A 24,355-nucleotide genomic window follows, 5' to 3' on the forward strand; every position below is an offset into this window, starting at 1 on the left:
CGGACTGCAGTGAGCACAAGTACCAGGTGCTGAGTGTTGAGGAGGCTGGAACATGTTTCCCTCCATCAACTCATCTCTAACAATATGCCCAGTCCACTGCATGAGTCTCTGGTTCTGGAAAAAATATGCTATCTCATGATTTATGCTGCTCCAAATGGCAGCATACATGAAAATCATACATATTCTAGGTCTTATGGGAGTGCTTTTGAAAACAAATACAGGTCAAAGATCTCTTCAAGATAAATATTTGAAGATTCTGCATTGAAAATTCTTTGTGTGACTGTTGACTCATTGCCTGGACTGGGTGGTTTCAGTTTCATAGCTCTTTGATCCACTGCAAAGATTGCCGGGATTTCTAATCCTATTACCTGGGGAAATACAGAAAGTCTCCCAGCATTGCAGGAGGAAATAACAGAGAACAGAAAGGATTTTTCACCCACAGTGGGATCAACAGCGGGTAAGAGACTGAGTTACTTCTCTTTTCAATGTTCTCTCCAACTATGAAGAGCTCTAGGGTTATAAGCTGGGCAGCGGCGAGAGGGCATTTATAAGGGTTAATTATTTTCTTAAAAACTACTGAGCTAGGAAAGGCTGCTCCTAGGCATGGGCTGGAGCAAGGCATCAGATGAATCCTGTGTGGCATTATCAAGGCAGCCAGTCTCTAAATGCCACTACTGGGCTTGCTTTGAGTTAAGAGACCAGCAGACATGTTGTTGAAACAGGGCAAGGGTATGCATCAGGATTGTCTCTCTCTGTGTTCACCTTGTCTCTGCTGACAGGGACAACATTAAATAACTATGGTCAGTGATGGAGCTTAGTCCTACTCCTACAGAAAGGGCTGCCTGCAGCTGATTTATGTGGGGAAACAGAATGAGACACAGAGTAAGAGCCATTGCCATAATGAAGGACAAAGAGAGGAAACATTTTCTAGGTGTAAAAACACAGTTCCAACTTAAAGAGAATAGCAATTTATTCTGGAGTCAAATGTGAGTGATGATGACCCAGAAACATAGATTTATGTCATCCCAGACACCACATTATACCTTGGTGAGTCTCCAATTTTTATAGTTGTAGAGCAAAGAAAAATTTGGCCCTTGCCTATTTAAAATGTACTGTAAAATGTGATAAAGTGAGAGAGCCTCAGATGCTATCAAATCTAACCCTTTGGGGGGATGAGAATTAGGGGTCTCTTTGTACATTCTAGAAAGGATCTGATAATCACAGGAGGTTAAGCCAAGCACAGAGATTCGCAAATGGCCATGGAGGCAGCTAAAGGTAAACTAGGAAAATCTGGGTCCAGACTTAACAATATTCCATGTAAGTCAGTCAGCCTTGTGGGTTCATTAACACAAGTGGGGCTATTTTCGGGGGAACTTCCGGTCACAGCAGATCTCCTCTTTCAGCAGTGTAGAGACACTCAAACCTAGGACCCACTCAGTCCTTACCCCTCCCCTGCTCCTGTGGGAATCAGACCCTGTGCTTTACCAAAGGGTTTCCTTTCAGAGTCCCTCACAGGGCTAAAGATTATGTCTCATTTGCTTTATCTGCCACCTGCTCATCTCTCAGTCAATTATTCCAGCACTTCTGAAAACCCCCCTCTAAATTTCTGGCCACCAGCCTCCCTCCCTTATTTAAAAATTGTCACCATTGTTGGTTCCCATCTTCTATTTTCCCCACTCTTTCGCTTCCTTTTCTTCTTATTTATTTCTCTCTTCTCTAATAAGCAGGAAATCGAAACAAAAACACCTAAGGGTGTACAGCAGGAGGTAATGAATTTCCTGTGACCCTGGCTTCTCTGGGTCTTGACTTGCTCCCTGCTCGCTTACTAACCACATCACAGGTGCTTTCAGCAACATCCAATGTTTAAAATTTCTTTTGCAAATATTGCAGTATTTTCAATATTTACTTTCTCATCTTCTCTGATTTAAGTTCATTTAGTGTATAGTTAATGAAGCTTATGTTTTTTTTTATTTTAAATTTCCTTTCATTTTACATACTAACCACGGTTTTTCCTAACTTCCCTCCTTCCATTCTCCCCCTACCCCTGTCTCCACTCCTCAGAGAGAGTAAGGCATGGGGAGTCAACAAACCCTGGCATATCAAGTTGAGGTAGAACAGAACCCCTCCCCATTTCATCATGGCCGAGCAAGGTATTCCACAATAGGGAATGGGCTTCAAAAAGCCAGTTCATGCACCAGGGATAAATCTTAGTTCCACTGCCAGGGGCCCAACAAACAGAACAAGACACACAGCTGTCATCAGCATTCAGAGAACCTAGTTCCGTTCAGCTGTCAGTCCAGAGTCCATGAGCTCCCACTAGCTTGGGAGCTGTCTCTGTGAGTTTCGCCATCATGGTCTTGACCCTGCTCTCTTGCTCATATGATCCTTCCTCCCTCTCTCTGACTGGGCTCCAGAGGCTCAACCTAGTGCTTGGCTGTGAATCTCTACATCTGCTTCCATTAGCTACTGGTTGAAGGTTCTTTCATCTTCTCTGGTTTAAGTACATTTAGAATATAGCTAATAAAGCTTATGATTCAGGGTATAACTTTCTTATTTTAAAATATATATCCTGACCACAGTTTCCCCTCTATCTACTTCTCCCAGCCCTTCTCCCCCATATTCCTTCTCTTCTGTTTCCCTTCAGAAGAAAGCAGGCCTCCCTATTAGCTGAACATGGCATAGCAAGTTACAATAAGACTAGGCACAACCCCCAGATCAGAGCTGGGTGAGGAAGCCCAGTAGGAGGAAAACAGTCCCAAGAGCAGGCAAAAGAGTCAGAGACACCCTCCCCTGACTCCCACTGTCAGGAGTCCAATAAGAACACCAAGTCACATAACCATAACATAGAAGCAGAGGTGTGGCAAGATGAATAAAAACCCAGAGACAGAAATTAGGGTTCATTGTGAAGGTCAGAAAGACAAAACAGTCAGCCAATGGAATATTTGAGTATGGGAGTTGTAGAATGCTAAATCATTTCTTTGACATTTTACATAAAATTCTTAATAGTTTTATAATTTTCTAAATGAAAACAGATTTTCACTCACTAGCTCACTGATACATACAAAACTGAAGAATTTTAGTTCTTTGCCTTCGGGCTGCTACAAACTAATTCGGATCCATCCTACTTGAAGACAGGAGACAACCCTGAAAATGGCCTCAGAGACCTGTATGCCAGACCCCATGTGCTTGATTGAGAATGTGAAAGGGCAACTGAGGCCTAATCAGAAGGCCCTGGAGATCCTGTCGGCCATCACACAGCCTGTGGTGGTGGTGGCCATTGTGGGTTTCTACCGCACAGGTAAATCCTATCTGATGAACAAGCTGGCTGGGAAGAACACAGGTGAGTGCCTCCAACACAGCTGTGCTGGGTCCCCTCTGTCTACCTACATCATCAGTATCAGTGTCCAACATACAAGTGTGAAGATTTAATATTTCAGCCACAGCTGAGTTGTTTGTTTAGTTGTTGTTTGTCTTTGAGACAGGGTCTTGTTATGTAACTCAAGCTATCTTTCAACTCATGATTCTCTTGTCTTAGGCTCCAGAGTGCTGGGACTATTGCCCTGCACCATCACAAGAAGTTCCCATTTTTCCTTTTAAAAATCATTTCTTTTCCTAGATGAAAGCAATAGTAAAAATGACTAATTTATGTATTAATAAACTTTAACATGTTATTATGTTTCTTTCTATAACAAGAAGTTTCCACTGGTGTCTAAATTTTAAAAAGTTGCAATTCATATTGTCTACTTTAGATTTTTTTGTATTGTTACAAAATATCTGACATAAAATTTACAACTATTGTTAAACATACAGTTTTGTGGCAGTAGGTATATCTATATTTTTGTGTATCCATCACCCCCATCTGGAGTGGGACAATGGTATGTATTCTGTCAATTATATTTTAAATGAATGCTGATTGACCAGTAGCCAGGCAGGAAGTGTAGGCTGGACAACCAGACAGGAAGTAGAGGCGGGTCAATGAGAAAAGGAGAATTCTGGGAAGAAGGAAGCAGATTCTACAGTCCTGGCCCTGTCACAGAAGAAGCAATATGTGACCACCTCACTGAAAAAGATACCAAGCCATGTGGCTAACATTGACAAGAATAATGGGCTAATATAAGTTATCAGTTAATAAGAAGACTGGGCTAATGGGCCAATCAGTTTATAACTAACATAGACTTCTGTGTGATTTTTTTTGGGAGACTTAACGATTGCAGGAACCGGGTAGGACAGAAAACTCAGACAACACCCATCTGTCTCTAGTACTATTTCATTTTCCCCTAGAGAAATGAAATCCATCTGGAACTGATCTCTTAGCATTATCTGACATTTTATGTTTCTAAATTTGACAGCAGTGGGAAAGTCACATAAGTGGACTCATTAGAATTGTTTTTGTAACTTTGTAACTTATTTATTTTATTTAACATGATAGTGTCAAGACTTACCATTATTAGGGCATGTAGCAATTTTCCTACTTTTTTAGAGTTCAATAATTGTATGTGCATAACAATTTTGTTATCTATTCATCTACACATAGAAACATTGGCTTCTATGATAAATGCTAATATGAATGGTATAAAACTCTGTTTCAGTTTATGCAATTATTTTAGGTTGTATTCTCCTTGTTGCACTGATGAAACACCTGAGTGAAACAACTTTAAGAAGAAGGATCTACTCTGACTCACAGTTAAGGAATATCAGTTCATGACGGCAGGGAAGACTTTACACAGTAGTTTCATCCCTTGCAGTGGAAGCTTACAGATTGTTCACATCACACCTACACAGCAAGAATTACAAGACCCAAGTTAGAGTCACTGTTAACCGCCAAGGGCCTTCTACTAGTCTACCTCTGCCAGTCAATCTTCACCTTCCAGATGTCTACATTTCCAAAAGTTAGCACTACCCACTAGGGACAAAGTACTAAAACATATGAGTCTCACAGTAATGGTTCACACACAAGCCATAACATTCTGCCTTTGGTCTCTATTGGCTCTTGGTTATCTCAGAACACAAAATTCATCCATTTCCAAAATCCTCATAGTCATGAAGTTTTAATGGCATATAAAATTCCAATGTCTCTTCTGAGATTCAAGGAAAATTTTTCGCTGTGATCTCATGGAAAATTAAAATGCCATTTAGACATTTCCAATATATGACAGTATAAAATAAAAATTCCCATTCCAAAGATAAACAGGATAGTTGGGAAGACCATACCAAAACAAGAATAAAGTCCTGACAAAGACCAAACCAAGCTTCATATCCAGCAGTCACAGAGCAGGTAGAGGCTTCAGGTAGATTCCAATAGGTTGTTTAGTTCTGCTCCTAACCATATCCTCCATCTCAGACTGGTGACACTCAGTCCTCCTAGCTTTTCTCATTGTATGTCACAGAGTCCTGGCATCTTCTGCATCCCGGGGTATCCATAACAACTGACACTTCACCTTCACAGCTTTATTCAGTGTACTCAGGAATTCAATTTTTTTCTGCAACCTTGGTGCAAGTCTTGCACACTGAATGACTAGACTGGAAACTAGTTATTTTTTCTGCTGAAACTTTAGTGTCAGTTAGCTGTCCTGGCCTTTAATTTACTAATTTATATCAAGATCTTGAAATACTTCTGCTAACTGTATTACTTTCTTCTCTCTTCTCTGTTTTCCAGGCTTCTCTCTGGGCTCCACAGTGCAGTCTCACACCAAAGGAATCTGGATGTGGTGTGTGCCTCATCCCCAGAAGGCAGACCACACTCTAGTTCTGCTTGACACTGAGGGCCTGGGAGATATTGAGAAAGTAAGAATTGAGGGCTCAGTTTGCAATTTATACCCTCATCTCCTACGTTACATAGTTTTTAATGACATTTTATTTATCTAACATGTGTGTAAGTTTAGCTATCAGAGTAGAGGAAAAATGTTTACAAGAATCATAGAAGAGCAATGTAGTTAACACACAGTGTTCATGGGACGAACAACAGGTACACAGCATTAATGAGAATCATTCCAAACAAAAATGCAAAAACCTTGTCATTTTCGTTGGACATTTATGCTTGAATTTGGATGCCTTGTATAGATAGTAAGCATTATATAAGTTTTTCTAATTCTTTTAGAAACACTCAAGGCGATCATACTCTTGTTACACTTGGTCTGGAAAGTGGCAGAACCAAAACATATTTCTCACCCACATGTGTTCTGACTTCCAGGGTGACAGTGACAACGACTGCTGGATTTTTGCCCTGGCTATACTTCTAAGCAGCACCTTTGTTTACAACAGCATGGGAGCCATCAACCAGCAGGCCATGGACCAGCTGCAGTATCCTTGTTGTAGCACAGAGCAGAAATACACACACACACACACACACACACACACACACACACACACACACACACACACACACGCAAACACACACACACTAGGGGGGGGCAGGGAAAGTAAACGACTGAATCTCTTCTGTTCACAGGATAGTGGCCTATGTGTTTGTACAGTTAAATTATATGTATGTATGCACGCACATGCACACATGAGCACACACACACATTTATCCAAGTGCAGAAGTACATGATAGTGTCAATGTCATGTAAACAGAGACTGCTTGTTTCCCAACTACTCAGACCCAAATAATCACACAGTAACTCTATTAATTAAAACACGGTTCAGCCAATGATGCAGGCATATTTCTAACTAGCTCTTACATCTTGAATTAACACATTTCTATTAATCTGTGTATCACCACGAGGTTGTGGCCTACCAGTAAGATATGACATCTTTCTCTTTTAGTGGCTACATGGCGTCTCACTGACTTTGCCAACTTTGTCTCTATACCTATGTTCAGATTTCCCACCTGGCTTTATTCTATTAAGCCATTGGCTGAAAGAGCTTCTTTAATAACCAATATATTCATAGCATACAGAAGGGAATCCCACAACAAAGTCATACACCTATTAATCGGTTGAAAATTGGGTCAGAGAAAGGCAATGCAAGGTGTGGGGATAGAGGAGACTGATGTGAGGATTTGGACCCTGTTTTTCCACCCCTCTTCCTTAGCTTCTTAGATATGTGACAGAGCTGACCGATCGGATCAGAACAACATCTTTACCTCATAGCAATGGGACTGAGGACTCATCTGAGTTTGTGAGCTTCTTCCCTGACTTTGTGTGGACTCTCAGGGATGTGACTGTAAGGCTTGAAGCAGATGGACAGAGCCTCACAGCTGATGAGTACCTGGAGAATTCCCTGAAGCTCAAACAAGGTACCGTCCTGAGTTGTGACTGGATAATAGGGAGGAGAGTACCAGAAACTGCTTTTTGTTGCAGATGTTAATATTCACTATTTTACTTTCCTACATTATTTCTAAGAAGTGGTTTTTGTATCTGTCTCAATATGCCAATTTTAATGATAGTGTTCCCTGGCAATGGAGGCACATTGACTTTGTTATTTGGTCAGATTATTTTAATAATCCTTTCAAGTTATATAGAGATTCGTACTGCCAAAACGGAGTGGAAAATGGAACAGAAGGAACATTTATTAGAAGAATCCCCAAGGAAACACATTAACACCCTACTAGCTGTGGGGCTATATTTTCTTTAATTTCTGCAGGTACCAGCAAAGAAGATAAAAATTACAACCTGCCCCGACTCTGTATTCGAAAGTTCTTCCCTAGGAAGAAATGCTTTGTTTTCTATCCACCCACTGAGTGGAAGAAGCTCTCTGAACTTGAGAACCTGTGTGATGATGAGTTGGATTCTGACTTCGTGCAGCAGGTGGCAGAGTTCCGTTCCTTCATCTTCAGCTCTTCCAAGGCTAAAGCTCTCCCGGGAGGTGTCAAGGTCAATGGAGCTCGTGAGTCGCCTGCCCAGTCCTGCTTGATAGTATGAGAGAGTACACTCTTTGGTGGTAAAATTACACCCCCCACACTTCATTTTTGTCAGGTTTTCCAAATTCTAGATATCCTAAAGCAAATTCATAAATTTGCAGGTTAGAAAATGACCTGTCTTTGAAAAATATCTGTAAGTTAAAGCAACCAGACTCTATACATATCATTTCTCTATTAACATGGACTTGCATTGTGCAGTTTGGCATCCAAAGACATATACATCTACATTTAGTTTAAATGTAAGTTGATTTTAAAGAGTACAGATTTTAAAGAGTAGTATCTCTTGAGAGCAAAATAGCTTTATGAGGCTAGTGATAATGGGAGCCACAGATACAAAACATTTTGTTTACCTTAAGGTTCTGTTGTACAATACTGAGCTTGGCTAGATTGGAAGTATGCATTTGCTATCAGGCTTCTGGTTAATATTCATGCTACTGAAGAGTGTACTGATTATGTGTGGACATGCTCAGAAAATACGGAAACTACTTCACTCTAAAACAAACATCACCACCTGTTTGCAGGACTAGAGAAACTGGTGCTCTCATACATCGATGCCATCAGCAGTGGGGATCTCCCCTGCATGGAGAATGCTGTCCTGGCCTTGGCAAAAATAGAGAACTTGGCAGCAATGCAAAAGGCCATTGCCCACTATGACCAGCAGATGAGCCAGGGAGTGCAGCTGCCCACAGAGACCCTCCAGGAGCTGCTGGACCTGCACAGGACCTGTGAGAGAGAAGCCATAGAAATCTTCCTCAGGACTTCCTTTAAAGATGAAGACCACGCATTTCAAAAGGAACTATTGGTAATTTTGTGCCATGTTTAAATAGATAGGGATTGTGAAATTTAGAAAATTATAAGGAAATGTCAGGCATTTCTTTTGAGAGGCACTTGTTACTAGATAGTGACTGTATCTTTTCATAATTATTAAAAACAACTTTCTTGTTTTGGACTCAAATTTTGAAGCTTTTGAATGAATTTTACATTTGTATTTGTATAAAAAATGTATATTTACAACATTCATCCTAATTGTACACATATAAGAGATGGGTGGAGGCTCCAGTTTGATAAGATGTCTCCTGTCATCATACTGATTTAAGGTCAAAACTAAGCAAAAGCAAAGAAACTTGGCCAGGCCGATGTTGCATCCCATGTATTCCATTTGTGGTGATGACTGGTCTGCTTTAAGAGGGAACTATTTCAACTAAGTGTTGTAGAAGTAGATGTAATTGTATTAAACACCCTTTAGATGGGCTGCAATAGGAAATCCAGGCTAAGAGCAAAAGATTAGGCCCTGCCATAGGTAAAAAGAGCCTTCATTGAGAATTGCTTCAAGTTCTGTGGATGAACTAAAGTTTTCCCGTGACTCCTGTTTTGCTTTTTTATTTTTGGATTAAAGACTCAGCTAGAAAAGAGGTGGAAGGTCACCTGTAACAAGAACATGAAACTATCATCGGACCTGTGCTCAGAGTTACTTCGGAACATCTTCAGCCCTCTAGAAGAAGCAGTGGCAAAGGGTGCTTATTCCCAGCCAGGTGGATATCTTCACTTTGTTGAGAAGAGAGAAGAGTTGAAGAAAAAGTACCTTAGGGAACCCAGAAAGGGCATACAGGTAATCAAGAGCTTTATCCATTAACAGTGAGATGCTACTGACATGCCTGCATGGAACACCAGTGTGACCAGATGTGATTGCACATGGATCTGAGGTTTTGTATGCATAGTACTTAGTTTCTAAACCAGTCAGAAAAATAATAAAACACCAAGGGAGTCCATTAATGACATAAGATGAGTTCCAAGTGGTCACAAATCAGTGCATTCAAATAACATGTTTTATGAGGTAACTCACAGTTACTGCTAGACATGTGATGTTATAGAGGACAGAGATACAATGGTAGTTGCTTAAGTAGAGATGATACTTTTATAAGTTTAGCCTTTAAGCTGGCTTTAAGAAAAGCAGGACCTATGAGCGCAATGAGGGTCAACTATTCTACTTGTCAGGTGTTACCCCTGCTTTCAATTCCCTTCTGTCTTGGTCTATTTCAATTCCTCTAATTTGCTTTCCCCATAAGGCCTCATTCTTGAGCATCTTCAGCCTACATTGAACCATAGTTCTAGTGTTTCCAGTAATGAACATGACTCTCCATTTGATGGGAGCAAATTTGTTTCGATGTCCCTATAACTTATTACAAGACTCTTTCTAGAAGGTTTCACAATTCTCTGTGTGGCAGCATGTGATAAGGAGATATGAGCTCCAGAATTACCCAATACAAAAAGCATAGCTCCTTTATGAAATGATGGCACAAACAGACAGAAACAAACACTTGTACCATTTCCTTCTGTTAACATGTGTTCTTGGGAACTCCAAGGCTGAAGAGATTCTGCAGGCATACTTGCAGTCCAGCGTGGCTATGGCAGCGACAATTCTACAGAGAGACCAGGCTCTCACAGTAAAGCAAAAGGAAATCGAAGGTGAGAATTGACCCAAGAACTCTATGTCCTATCTCATAAAAGTTTTCGCAATCTTCACTAAACCTGTTGCTATTAAAACCACAACAAGAACAGCAAGATTGTCTTGGCTTCTGAAGTCATTGCTGAGTTTGGCAAATACACTCATCAACATTATGGTTACCTCAGAGGACAAACCCTTCTATGTGGTTCCCTCGTAAAAGTCACACAGCTTGCTCTTCAGAAGTGGAGAACAAGGAAAGAGATCATAATGAAGAGGTACTTACTCTTCTTCCCTTTTTCTCTAGTGGAACGGGTAAAAGCTGACTCTGCACAGGCCAGTGTAGTCTTGCTGGAGGAAATGAAAAAGAAGCATGTGCAGATGATGAAGGAGAGAGAACGACGTCATCAGGAACGAGTGAGGCAGTTGACTGAGAAGATGGTTGGTGAAAGAGCTCAGATAGTGAAGGAGCAAGAGAGGATTCTGGCCCTTAAACTACAGGTACTGAGCTGGGTCATTTCAGCTCTGTCATTCACTGTCCTCACTCCAAAGCACAGCAGAAGGCTAAATATCACAGTCTACCTTAATCTTCCCCTGTAATTTGCATGAATTATTAATCCAAAACGCAATTCATTTCATTAAGCATTGCAGAAACCCCTCCTATGTCCCACCATCGCCCCTACTTCTGCCCCAGTTTACCCAGAAGGTCTCTTCTATGTCCCCTTCCCAGGAAAATCCATACATCCCTCTTTGATCCCTCTTTGTCATCTAGCCTCCCTGTGGTTGTGGATTTTGTTATGCTGTATTTACTGTTAATACTCACTTAAGAGTAAGCACATATCGTTTTTGTCTTTCTGGATCTGGGTTACCACACGCAAAATTATTTTTTTCTAGTTCTATTCATTTGTCTGAAAAATTCAAGAGGTCATTGCTTTTTTATAGCTGTATAGTCTCCATTGTGTAATGTAGCACATTTTCTTTATCCATTCTTCAGTTGAGGTGCAATTGGGTTGTTTACAGGCTTTGACTATTATGAATAATGATTCTATGAAAATAGTTGGGCAAGATCTTTGTAGTAGGATTGAGAATCCTTTGGATATATGCCTAATAATGGTTTAACTAGTTTTTGAGATAGATTGGTTCCCATATTTTTCTGAGAAGCCGCCATATTGATTTCCAAAGTGTCTTACCAGTTTACACTCTTACCAGCAATGCAGGAATGTTGCCCTTACTCAATTTCCTCTCCAACATAAGCTGTCTTCAGTGCTTTTGAACATAGTCATTCTGACAGATGTAAGATGGTATCTCAGATTCATTTTGATTTGCATTTTCCTGATGTCTAAGAATGTTGAACAATTCCTTAAATGTATTTCAGTCATTTGAGATTTTTCTCTTTAGATCCAATGAGGGGTTGGTGAAAATCTTTTCCCATTATGTATGTAGACATATTAACTATGTCTATTGCCTTACAAAAACTTTTCTGTTTCATGAGGTCCCAATTTTAATTGTCAGTCTCAGTGTCTGTGCTACTGGTGTTCTATTCAGGAAGTGGTCTTCTGTGCCAATTTCATTCAAGACCACTTTCTACTTCCTCTTTTGTCAGGGTCAGTGTAACTAGATTTATGTTGAGGTTTTTGATCCACTTTGACTTGAGTTTTGTGCACGGGGATAGATATGGATCCATATGCATTCTGCAACATGCTGACCTTCAGTTATGTCAGCACCATTTGTTGAAGATGCTTTCTTTTTTCCATTGTATAAATTTTGTTGAAAATCAGGTGTTTGTAGGTGTGTGGGTTAGTGTCAGGGTCTTCAGTTCTATTCCTTGATCCATGTGTCTGTTTTTATGCCAATACCAAGTTGTTTTTATTATTATAGCTCCATAGTGGAGTTCCTTTATTGTATAAAATTGTTTTCACTATTGTGGAGTTCTTTGCTTTTCTGTATGAAGTTGAGTATTGTTTTTTCATGGTCTGTGAGAATTATGTTGAGATTCTGATGGGAATTACAATGAATCTGTAGGTTGATTTCGATAAGATTGTCATTTTTACTATGTTAATCCTACCTATCCAAGAACACAGCAGATCTTTGCATTTTCTGACATCTTCTTCAATGTCTTTCTATTCCTATTGGGTTGACCTTTTTCATATTAATGTTCCCTCGGGTAAAAGTAAACCATCTGAATGGACCAATGCAATCCTACGCATTGTAATACTGGACTGTCAGTATTTAGGTCACCAAATTCAAGAATGAGTTTTGTCAACCTTGGGTGCTCTCTCTTCTCTCTCTCTCTGTATCTCTTTCTCTGTCTCTACCTGTCTCTCTGTATCTCTCTCTGTCTGTCTTTCTCTCTCTTTCTCTCTCCCAAGGTATGTATCCCATACCTTGAGTTCTAGAGAACCATCCACGTTAACAATGGATCCAAACTATCTCAGAAAAGGATGAAGAGGATAATGGGTGATGAAAATGACTATAATTCATTATATACATGCATGACATTGTCAAAAAATAACTAACTATAGCAACAGAGAAAAAGTATTGTAAGCTGACTGTAAAAAAGGGTGTTACTTTGGCAGCTAAGAATAAATTCATCCATCTTGTTATTCTTGTACTTTTATTACTCAATTTCCTTCTTAGGAACAGGAACGACTGCTCAAGGAAGGGATGAAAGAAGAGAGTAGAAGGCTTCAGAATGAGATTCAGGTTATGGAAAAGAGAAACAAAGAAAAAGGTATTTTGCCTACTTGTTGTTATATTCTATGAATTCAAAAACAGAGTTTTCTCCTGTACACTCTTTCCAGGACACAGATTTAAGACCAACTCCAAGGCATCAGATGATTATCACTAAATGAACGTCTACTCTTGATGCTTGCATATGTATTTTGCCTTCAAGTTTATAAAGGTGAAGCACAAGTAGAAAGAAAACATGTTAGCCACTAGTCACACACAGTACTGGCTAATACAACCTTAACAGAATCCTTTTGTGAAAAGTCCATCATAAGTTGAGGTGCACTTTCAATTCTATAATCAAGATGCTATTTAAAATAGGGAGTTACTTGCCATAATCTGCATTACTTCCTTATTATCACCATGTTTCTAGATTTCTTCAATCCAGAGCACTTATTCAGAGTTTACCTGTACCTTGGTATGCACCTGGAGTGTTATGCATTATAGAATGAATCAGATGTGACTGAAAAATGTCTTTTCGTGCAGTTCAGAATCTAACCTGCTTTGTGATAATGGTCATGAGAAGAAAGTACTCATGTTCTCCAAGTTAGGAAAGGAGTCTGACTTTGGTGTGTAGACTGTACAAGTTCTTAGCTGGGTCAAGACAACATGGTATGTAGCCAGTGTATCCCAGCCACTGTCAGAAGAATGCTCACATCAGTCCATCACTAACTTTTTAGTCATTGAGTTTTAGCATCTGATGTCTTTATAAAAGACATGAGATGGTTAACTACCTTTGGCTAACTACCACAGCTTTTCCTGCTCTTACACATATAATCATTCTACTACAGTGGTCTCAAACACACAGACACACTAGTGTTTATATAGCAAATGTGTTCTGCAGTTTATAAAACTATTCATGAGTAAGGATTAAATGCAGTCAAGAGAAATGGGATTTTTTTTTTCCAGTGAAAACTTAAGGTGACAGAATTCTTCTGTCTAACAGCAACAATAGCAAAAAGAAGCAGCTGTCACAGAAACGCTACATTAATGTTCTCATTCATTTTTCCTTCTCAATCACATATGAAGAAGCTGAATATGCCCAAGCTACCATAAAAATGTTAGAGGATATGCGCAAGATGGAACAGTATGTAATGGCCGAGAAAGGGGAGCATCATCAGGAACGCATGAAACAATTCACTGAGAAAAAGAAAGAGGATCTTGGATGTCAGGTATTCTACCCCACAATATCACACAGAATAGGTAGAGAACACAAAAATTACAAAACTGTGCCTACTTCATGTTTGGAAGGTGGACTGGTTTGATGTTTAATAATCTGTGCGGCGTCTCAAATTGATAGAAGGGTGATTATTGCTTTATACCATTGTCTTCTGGTTTCTACTTCTGTAATAAGCACCAGAAATGGCTTGGAGAGAATGGGATTATTTCATTTAACAATGCTTAGGTCACACTCCATTTTGAAGGGAAGTAAGGGCAGGACTTGAGTTAGGAACCTGGAGGCAGGCAGAAACTGAAGCAGCGACCATGGAAGAGTGCTGCCTACTGACTTCCTCCATGGCTTGCTCAGCTTGCTTTTGTATAGATTCCAGGACCACCTGTTCAGGGTGGCATCACTAATTAATCACCAATCAACAACTAATTAAAGAAATACCGCACAGGCTTGGCCATAAGGTAATCTTACAGAGGCATTTGCTCAATTGTGATTCCTTCTTCTCAGACAACTTGTCAAGTGGACAAGACAAACAAACAAACAAAAACAGGGTACCCAGTCAGCTGTAGAACTGTGTTGTTTTCCATCAACACAGTGGCTACACCAGAATCTACTGCTGCTTCAGCTAGTAATGGCAACTCTGCAGTTACCGGCTGACTTCTGAGGATGCAACCTGGTGGGACTTCTGCATCCTGTTGGATTTGCCTCCAAGCATTGGAACCAAATGTAGAGGGATCTGGGATTCTCAGGTCCACATTCCTACACAGCAAATCCTCTTACTCCCTGAGTCATCTCACCTACCTTTAGTTCATTTTTCATTCAACTCATACTTGATTACTTTCCTTTTTACTCAATTATAATCCTATACATAAGTAAATATCTGGTAACACACACGCACACACACACACACACATATATATATATATATATATATATGGCATATATAAAATGATATTTATCTGTTTTTTACTATATACTATGAGATATTCATGGTTAATTTGCCATAGTTTGATGTTCATTTTCATACAGCAATTCTTTCTTTCACTGTCTATCTGTCTTTCTTTTAATATCTACCTTAGCACTTTGGAGGAGAGATTTCAATGAGACCAAATTCTTGCAAATGGGGTATAAACAGAAATGTGCATGAAGATTCATCCAAGGTATGTCCTTTGTCGGAGGAGTCATAGACTCTTTTCTTTTCCCTTCTTCTACTGGGTGGAATGCGCTATGATGGAGACTCATTGTGAAACATGAGGTATGAAGAAAGAGAGCAGCTAAGCAAAAATAGAATAGTAAGATGCCCCTTTGTAAAACATAACCAAGTGCTCTTGTCTTGACCCCTATAAATGGCAAACAAACTATCAAATGCTAAACCACAGTGTTCTGATCCTAGTTGGCAAACATTCCAAGACATTTTTGAATTCCACATTGACTATGGCATTATGATCATCAAATATATAATAAATAAGCAAATCATGGTATTAAATAAGACTGGATAGAATTGGATGATGTGAATCTCACTTGATGAATATTGAGCCAAACTTTCTAAGACTCACTCAGCCTGTTCATTCTGCATGCAATTCAGAGTTTACTATATGACTGTAGGAAAACAGTTCCTATGCAGATCAGAGCACATACTGAAAACACGTGACTAGCAATAAGGAGCTCTAGCAGCTTCTCTATCAACAAATCTATCATATAAAACTGTTATAAGAAAAAGGAGATTGTGACAAGTCCCTTTTTATGGTAGATAACTTTGGTAAAAATCAATTCTTCAAATTAGACTTTTCCATGGATGGACTTTAAAGTCTCATATAATTCTTTTAGCCTATCCTCTACTGCTTTTGCCATTTAAAATTAAAAGGTAATTTTTTTAAAAAAAAGTAATTTTTGGTCTCCTCTCAGGATCAGTAAGACAATGAACATAAGCTTTCTATACCAGACATTTCCATATAGATACATTCATTTACAATAATATTGTAGAAAATAAGACACTGGATATTTGGTCATAGACTGGAGTTTTGGTTGCAAGGAGCTCTGGACTCATATGATACTCAAGCGCCGTGATATATTTGAACATTTATAACTAGTTAAGTTTTTCAAAATGATGCCATCTTGGAATTTGAAGCAAGAATTGTTATTACCTCTAAATTGCTTGGAAGAAGATCACATCCTGTATATAATTTTGTATGTCTGGCTTCCAAGATATGAGAGGGGTTTTCCCCATATTTCAAGCAACTTAATTTGGCATTTTGTTGAGGTAAACTTAGAAATTAATAACACTTAGCCACTGAAATATGGCATGGTACCATAACAAATACTTAGACTTACAGAAGTAACTTAAGGTTAATAATCCAGAAGAATTGTAAAAAGCACAGTAGGAAAATTCTAGATTGCTTTGAAAGGAATGTTGATGAAATTTGGACACTGGATTTTTCTGGTGAGGGTTCAGAAGGAATTGAGGAGAATGTCACAGAAAATACCTGCCTTCCTAAGTAATGGACACATATTATTACAAATAAAAGAGTGATAGGAAAATGAATATAAAAGAGACTTTTACTAAGGCACAGGATCAAGTGAGGAGTATTTTGACCATGTGGGCAAAAAAAAAATCTTTTATGCAGTGGCAGAAAATGTAGCTAAATTCATTCGCATTCATGCAGATAAAAGATTCTTGCAAGAAGAACTTGAATTTCAGTGGGGATGATTTGAAGGGGAAGTCTGGTTTCTTCTTTCTGCTTAGAGAAAATGTGTTAGGAAAGAAATTAAACAGGAACCGGCAGGAGATTTTTGACCTGCACATGCAGATTGCTAAGGATGACACAGTCAGGAAAATCCTCTTGGGAAAGGAACTGTGCACAGAAAGCCAATTGTGTGGGTAGAGAAATTTGTGTTGAGGACTTGGGCATGTGATACATGGATGCTCTCGGGACTTCTGCACAAGACAGAAGTGAAAGCGGGCTGCAGAATCAGCAGCTCACCATCCTGAGTTATTATAGAGAACCCTGGTGTGTACACAGAAGACTCATGGGTGCTCTGGGAATGTTGAATCAGCAGCACTTTAGACAATGGTTTAAATAGATTCATATTTATAATTGATGCCTTTATGTCTGTGTTTAGAAATGGATCTTATGCTACATTAGCTAAAGACTTTCACAGAAGTTAGAATGTGTAGTGATATCTCATTTGTGTTTTAATAAATAAAGCTTGCCTGATGATCCAAAAGTAAAACAGCCACAGGGGTCAGCCATACAGAGCAGTCAATGGCAGCCCACACCTTCAATTCCAGTAGGCACACTAGTTTGTCACAGAAGCCGGGCAGTAGTGGTGCACACCTTTAATCCCAGAACAGGAGAGGAATATAAGATGGGAGGAGACAGGTCTCATCTCAGTTTCCTTTTGAAGATTCCTGGAGGCAAGATCACCACTTTGGACTGAGGTAGAGGTTAGAGTCTGTGGCTGGCTGCTCTTCTTTTCTGACCTTCAGGTTGAACCCCAATATCTGTCTCTGGGTTTTCATTATTCATGGTACAAGAATGTAATGGATACACTTTACATTTGGGGCAAATAGGAACCTCACAGATCCAGAAGGCATTCGACAGAAATCCTGCTGCTTCAATTCAGCAAGTCTAAAACAGGGCCGTAGGATGACTCATCCCAACAAAGGCGACTCTTCAAGAGAGAAAGGAACGGTTGCCTTCCAGTCTTCCAAATTAGTGTCCACATCCTGGCCACCAGAACCAGGTTCTCCCGAATGTCACCTCCAAGTTTATTTATTTATTTATTTATTTTTATTTTTATTTATATACTTTTAATTAATTAGTTAATTAATTTTCGAGACAGGGTTTCTATGTAGCTTTGGAGCCTGGCCTGGAACTAGCTCTTGTAGACCAGGCTGGTCTCGAACTCACAGAGATCCTGCTGCCTCCGCCTCCCGAGTGCTGGGGTTAAAGGCGTGCGCCACCACCTCCCAGCCCCAAATTTATTTTTTTAAATGGCATAATTAAGTTATAGGTCTTAAAATGAGACCACGCTGGTTTCCTTTCTTGTGGGCACTTTGTCTAATTGACTTAAGTACTATAAAAAGAGAGGCAGAGGGAAATTTCCAAGAGACAAAAAAAAAGAAAGAAAACGAAATTTCAATGAAATGACAAATGCCATGAGAGGCCTGAGTCAGCTGGCACTCAGAGATGAGCATTCACCCCCAGATCTTACCCACAGAGCACACTGCTGTGCCCACTTACCAAACATGACATTTGACACAAACATGGGACAGAAAACATTGGTGTGGTTTTAATGTGTAGTTTCATGGTTTGATAGAGAGCGGCCCAGGAAACCAGTCCAGCCTCACAAGCAGCAAGCTCTGATGGACATGCCTTGAGTGCCTTCAGGATGCAATATTGTTACTGACAGCCTTTTCGATGTGACAGGTTGTCATGGCATCAGAAACCATGGAGGCCCCCATATGTCTGGTGGAAAATAAGAACAAGCAGCTGTCGGTGAATCGAAGAGCCATCAAGATTCTTAACAGTATTTCCCAGCCTGTGGTGGTGGTGGGCATTGTGGGCATGTACCGCACAGGAAAATCATACCTGATGAACTGCTTGGCTGGACAGAACAATGGTGCGTGTTGTACCGGATAACAGCCAATTGCTTGAACTCCTTGTAGCTTAGGTTCTTGCTGTGGTAGAGTCACATGTAGGAATGCCAATCTAGCTGAAGAAGGAAAATAAACCTTAACGTTGAGTTAATGATAGGCATCCACTCCTTTTCCTTGTTTGACTTCTATCAATGGAATAACTCATGCTGCTCCTCCGGTTCCAATTAATTTGTTTAACCTTCTTTCACTCAACAGTTGTAGATGTTTCTCCTCTTTTTAGAAAATACTTTGCTTGCTGTGTGGAATGTGCCCATCACATTAAGGTGACTTTGGTACCTAACATGGAAAAATCCTTCTGGGCTCCACATTCCGCCATGAGTACCCCATACCTCATTTACCAATTTTTTAAAGTAAAATTATCTTCTTTCAATTTCTTTTCCACCCCCGATAACCTCTATATCTTTTAAGTCACCAGTCTTCTATTTTACTTAAAAATTTCATTTAAACATTTATTTACATATACATTTCTTTCTTGTGTCTGATTATTTCAGGTGTAGCAGGCTGGCCTTACACTCACTGTGTCGCTGGAGATGATGTTAAATTGATCTTCCTGTCTCCACTCAGGCTTTAAACCCTATTTGTTCAGACTTTTTCTTCAGTAACACCCTTCCCTTCACTTAACCCAGAAGATCCTCTTTCACTTCCATCTTGGACCCTTACTTGGCATTGTCCACATAACTGACTTCCTCTTGTTTCTTGATATAGATGGTAAATGAAGTCAGATGCTTATGATGAGATAGAGACAACATTTTATTTCCTGGGATGTTCTGCCATGTAGAAATAGAACAGGTCCTTAGCTCTCTCGTCTATCTGCAGATATGTATCTTTATTCCACTCTTCCCTACAGGCTTCCCTCTGGGCTCCACAGTGCAGTCTCAAACCAAGGGCATCTGGATGTGGTGTGTGCCCCACCCCACCAAGGCTAATCACACCTTCATCCTTCTGGACACCGAGGGTCTTGGGGATGTAGAAAAGGTGAGTCAGAAAGGGAGTGGCAGATGAAGTTACTCTTGATTTTTCATTGTGTATCAATACCCTCCTGCAATTCAACATATAGAATGTAACCTTCTGCCTAGAAACAAAACTATAGAAGTTGAGTTGAACTTGATTCTTTCAGTCACAATTCTAGAGAAAAGAACACCAAGTATTGTATACCATTAGATAAGGCATTTATATCTTTTCAAAAAAGGGAATAATTAGACTTCACTGAACCAAAAGTCTTTTAGAGGCTCAGACTTAGTCCTTTGGTACCAGCTCTGAAAACACTGGTAAGAAGAGGAAAAGGCTGTGCCATGATGCAGTTCTCCTCATCACGTGTATCTGGTGGTCTTAAACTGATGCTATTGATGCATCAATATTTAAAAAAGGATAGGCTCCCAAGAGAGGAAACACATAGTGGTGTTTTGTTGGCATAAACCCCTTGGCAAAAACCTGTGGGAAAGGGATCTGTAGGAGAGGAGTAAGGTAGAGGTAAATGGGCACATTCTCAAAACTTACTCAATTCCATGGAAATCATGTTTCAAAAATGATGTCTCTGCCTTGAACTGGAGGAACAATTCATAATTGAACGTTTGTCATGGAGACATTTCTCATCACCTGCCTAACACCTGCAAGGTGTCAGTCATTCATCACCACTCATCAGAGCTTGCATGATAATTGCACTTCTGTTACCAGCTGCCCAGACCTGAATAATCACACAGAAGCTATATTAATTACCATACTGCTTTGCCAATGGCTTAGGTATATTCTTACCTTGCTCTTATATCTTAAAGTAACCCCATTTCTAATAATCTGTGTATCACCATGTGTTGGATTCTAGGGCCAATATAAATTATTTCTTATACCAGAGGTGTGGAGGTGTGGGAATCAAAACACTATTCACATGAAAGTATCAGGAGGGAGTTCAGGAATCATTCTGATCCTGAAAATCTGAAATCACATCCTAAAAGTCACCCATCTTTATTTTCTAAACAACTTTCATATCAAGGTAAACTGAAGGGGGCAGGTAATACAAACTTCCTTAGCATTCTTTCCTAGGTAGCAGGGGAATGACTTGGGTCACGTCCTGCCTATGTCTGTTTTGTCATGTCCTGAAAACACCTCTTCCACAGGCAACCTAATTTATAATAAAAGGAGCAGAATAACATTAGCATATCCTGACCACTTGTTAGGTTTGTGTCAGGTTGTTTTACTTTAAAAGAGATAGGCAACCACCTCCTGTGTGGAAGGTGCAAATTGTGCCTTGTAATTTGTTCAGATTCTCTGACCACCAGACAATGTAAAATATGGGCCTCCAAAAGTTGGCCTCATAGGCATGAGGCTTACCAGAAAGGTTCCTGGCATCTTCCTTCTTTAGCAGATACATGGCATCTCTCTTACTCCACCTACTCTCTTTCTCTATCTCTTGGAGCCTGTCTTTATTCTGCTCTGCCATAGGCCAAGGCAACTTCTTTATTAACCAATGGTAATAAAACATGTTCATAGCATACAAAAGAGAATCCCATATCATCTCCCCCTTTTAGTCTAAATAAAAGGAAATTTTAACTTTAACGCAGTAATATTACATATAACAAAACAGGTATCAAGCAAAACTTATAGTTACAATATTTCTTTGTGAGGCTAAAGTTTCATATATAATTTATCTTTTATCATAACTAAGGAAAACTATAACTATCTGTCTTGAACACCATCAAAGACCCCAGAAGGATATAATATCACCTAAGTAAACAGGAAATGCATTGTAAGCAACTTCCAAAACTCTAGAATTATCAGAGACATCTCATTACCTGGACAGTCACCCAAAGTTCCTCTATAACATTGGGAGAGACATCTTCAGCCTACAGGCCCAAAGTATCAAGCATACTTTTCTATGAAGCAGGAAATTTAAAAGACTGTTTCATCTAAACACTGGTAGTTTGTCAAGCACTTTCTTTTGTGTCTTGTAGAATGTCTGGAAGGCTCTTTCATGAAGTAGGAACCCTGAAGGAATGTCGCACATTCAATTTAGTGTATAAATGTCTTATAATCCTTGTGCATTGTTAATAAAAAGTTAAAGTTTGTTGAATTTATCTTCTAAATTTACCATTAAAATTACTTTCAGTTTTTGTTCAAAGAGTATATGGATGGTATGAATCATCTAATTGACACAGATAACTCCTTGTTGTTTTTAATTGGATATAAGTAGAGTTCTCAATGGTGACAAGTGTATGGTACAAGACTCAAATGTATTCTGAAGGAATAAGTGTTAGTACCTTCCATTGAACATCTAATTTTACTACACATACTGTGTTGGGTTTTTCTATGGATAATATATTACTCCATCTTATTGTTTATGAAACAAGGAGAAAAAGAAAGAAAGGAAGGAAGGAAGAAAACAAGAAAACACTGTAAAGAAACACATCATTCAAATTCTTTTATCAAGAAAATGTGATTAAAAAATCCCAATGCAACAGTTAAAGATGAAATGTATGTTCATGTCCTTAGAGCTCGTTCCTCTGCAGAACTAATAAATGAAAGCTCAAGAATACAAAGGTTGGATGAGCTTTAAATGAGAGTTAAGAAAAGAGTTAGATCCAAAGACTTACCCATGTGCCTTCTAGGGTGACCCTACAAATGATGCCTGGATCTTTGCCCTGGCTGTTCTTCTCAGCAGCACTTTTGTCTACAACAGCATGAGTACCATCAACAATGATGCCCTGGAGAAGTTGCAGTATCCTTTAAAGAGCCAATGTACTATCTTCTATTGAAGAACTTTTAAGTATGTGACTCAGGTGTGGATGGGCTGCTATTGGAGGGTCAGATACTATAGAAAACAAAGCAAAATGTTTATACTTACTTTTTAAATGAAGAAATTGTGGGGATTGTGATTTTGGATGCCTCTTCCTTAGTTGAATTTTAGTTATGTGACAAAACTCACAGAGCTCATTAGAACAAAGTCCTCTCCAAGATCTAATGCTATAGAAGATGCTAGAGAGTTCATGAGTTTCTTTCCGGACTTTATCTGGACTGTACGGGACTTCACCCTGGAGCTGAAGTCGGATGGCCACTGCATCACAGAAGATGACTACCTGGAGAAATCTTTGAAGCTAATTCCAGGTATCAGAGCTTGACTGATATAGAGTATCTTAGTATGGGGCAGGATCCACTGGACACTACCCATCATTTATATAGTAACTGGCATTAGAGGCTAGACTGAAGTCCATAAAAGGGGGAACTGAGAGTTGAATGGGAATGCTCAATGTTAGGAATTTAAACTCACCCAAGAAGAGCAGAGCCCAACACCAAGCAAGAATACTTAAAGTCAAGTTGTACTTTATCTAAGATGTACCTTAGAATCAGATGAGAAAAAAAAAATGGGAAAGTTTTGAAGACTGAACACTTTCATTTGCTATGGTGGCTTCTGTTTTTGTTTGCTGAAAACATAGATGCTTAGTTGTTAGACACAAAATCTCAATAAAAAGATGCCTATTGGAATAATCTATGTCACATACTAAGTCTAATTTTTTTAAAGTAGAGATACAACTTTATAAAACTGGTACTGGCATATTCTCCATACATGTTTTAAAAATAAACATGAAGAAAACTATCTCCTCAAACGATGGGAAGGAAAGTGTTGGGGTGCTGTTACCCTGATTGTGATATGACAATTGAAGTCATGAACTCAATAGCAATAGTGACCGCATGCATGGGACCCAAAGAAAAAAACAAAGGGAAAATGAGACATAAGAGTGGGGAAGTATTAGTTTGTAATGAGAATGGCATTGTTGGGAGGAAAATAGTCTGTGAATATTGTCTTATAGCCTTGTATTTGATACCTTCAAAAATAAATACTCATGCCCAGAAATACATGGCCAACACAAAATGAACTTATGGCCTTTTTTAAAAGGTTTTTTGGTTTCACAATGCCTTGTCTGGGCATTCTTTTAATATTACAGATCTTTTACTTATATATTATGGTTCTCAAGTTTTTGTGTGGGTTTTCTGTGTGCAAAAGTGTGTGTCTTGGTGTCTGTATGTGTTTCTTGTGCTTTTTCTCTGAATCTTTTGTTCTATTTACTTATTTTGTCTTGTTCTAGGTTGTTGGGAGGGGGCGGATTTTGAAACAGGGTTTCTCTTGTTTAACTCTAGCTATCCTGATCTCACTCTGTAGACCAGATGGGCCTCAAATTTACAAAATATTTCTGCCTCTACCTCCTGAGTGCTGTGATTAAAGGTGCATGCTACCACCTTCCAGTTCTAATTTATTTTTTATATTGTTATTATTATTATTATTATATGTCTGTTTTCTAATGAGGGAAGAAAAGAAAGTGTAAGAATTTGTGTAGGTAGGAAAAGGCAGAGAGTCTGGAAGCAGCTGGGGAGAAGAAAGTATAATCAGCATATACTGTATGAGAACAAACTTATTTCAATATATAATAAATAAAATAAAAATTATGTAAATCATTACCTGCTTGGGTACTTGCCTAAGGCGTGGAAAGCTCTAAGTTTGATGTC

At 39.2% G+C, this 24,355-nt stretch overlaps 1 protein-coding gene across 2 annotated transcripts in view; it reads left to right on the top strand.

The window, feature by feature from the left end:
* Window positions 1-306: 306 nt before the first annotated feature.
* The window catches only part of LOC125412829 (uncharacterized), a 32,470-nt gene continuing 8,421 nt past the window's right edge, over window positions 307-24,355 (top strand). The window contains exons 1-17 of one of the 2 annotated variants that reach the window (XM_048453695.3): window positions 307-457; window positions 3,132-3,340; window positions 5,657-5,784; window positions 6,191-6,300; window positions 7,041-7,237; window positions 7,585-7,827; window positions 8,383-8,663; window positions 9,258-9,470; window positions 10,225-10,327; window positions 10,612-10,805; window positions 12,942-13,035; window positions 14,061-14,203; window positions 15,282-15,362; window positions 18,633-18,825; window positions 19,710-19,837; window positions 22,462-22,571; window positions 22,761-22,957. In XM_048453695.3, the coding sequence (XP_048309652.3) occupies window positions 3,151-3,340; window positions 5,657-5,784; window positions 6,191-6,300; window positions 7,041-7,237; window positions 7,585-7,827; window positions 8,383-8,663; window positions 9,258-9,470; window positions 10,225-10,327; window positions 10,612-10,805; window positions 12,942-13,035; window positions 14,061-14,203; window positions 15,282-15,362; window positions 18,633-18,825; window positions 19,710-19,837; window positions 22,462-22,571; window positions 22,761-22,957 (2,605 nt within the window). In that variant the 5' untranslated portion in view covers window positions 307-457; window positions 3,132-3,150. Of the gene's footprint in view, window positions 458-3,032; window positions 3,341-5,656; window positions 5,785-6,190; window positions 6,301-7,040; window positions 7,238-7,584; window positions 7,828-8,382; window positions 8,664-9,257; window positions 9,471-10,224; window positions 10,328-10,611; window positions 10,806-12,941; window positions 13,036-14,060; window positions 14,204-15,281; window positions 15,363-18,632; window positions 18,826-19,709; window positions 19,838-22,461; window positions 22,572-22,760; window positions 22,958-24,355 lie in introns of both variants that reach the window. The other variant, XM_085677614.2, reaches the window with a different exon arrangement.

The sequence above is a fragment of the Myodes glareolus genome, chromosome 17 (genome assembly GCF_982192425.1).
Source record: "Myodes glareolus chromosome 17, mMyoGla1.1, whole genome shotgun sequence".
In the NCBI taxonomy this organism is placed as follows: Eukaryota; Metazoa; Chordata; class Mammalia; order Rodentia; family Cricetidae; genus Myodes; species Myodes glareolus.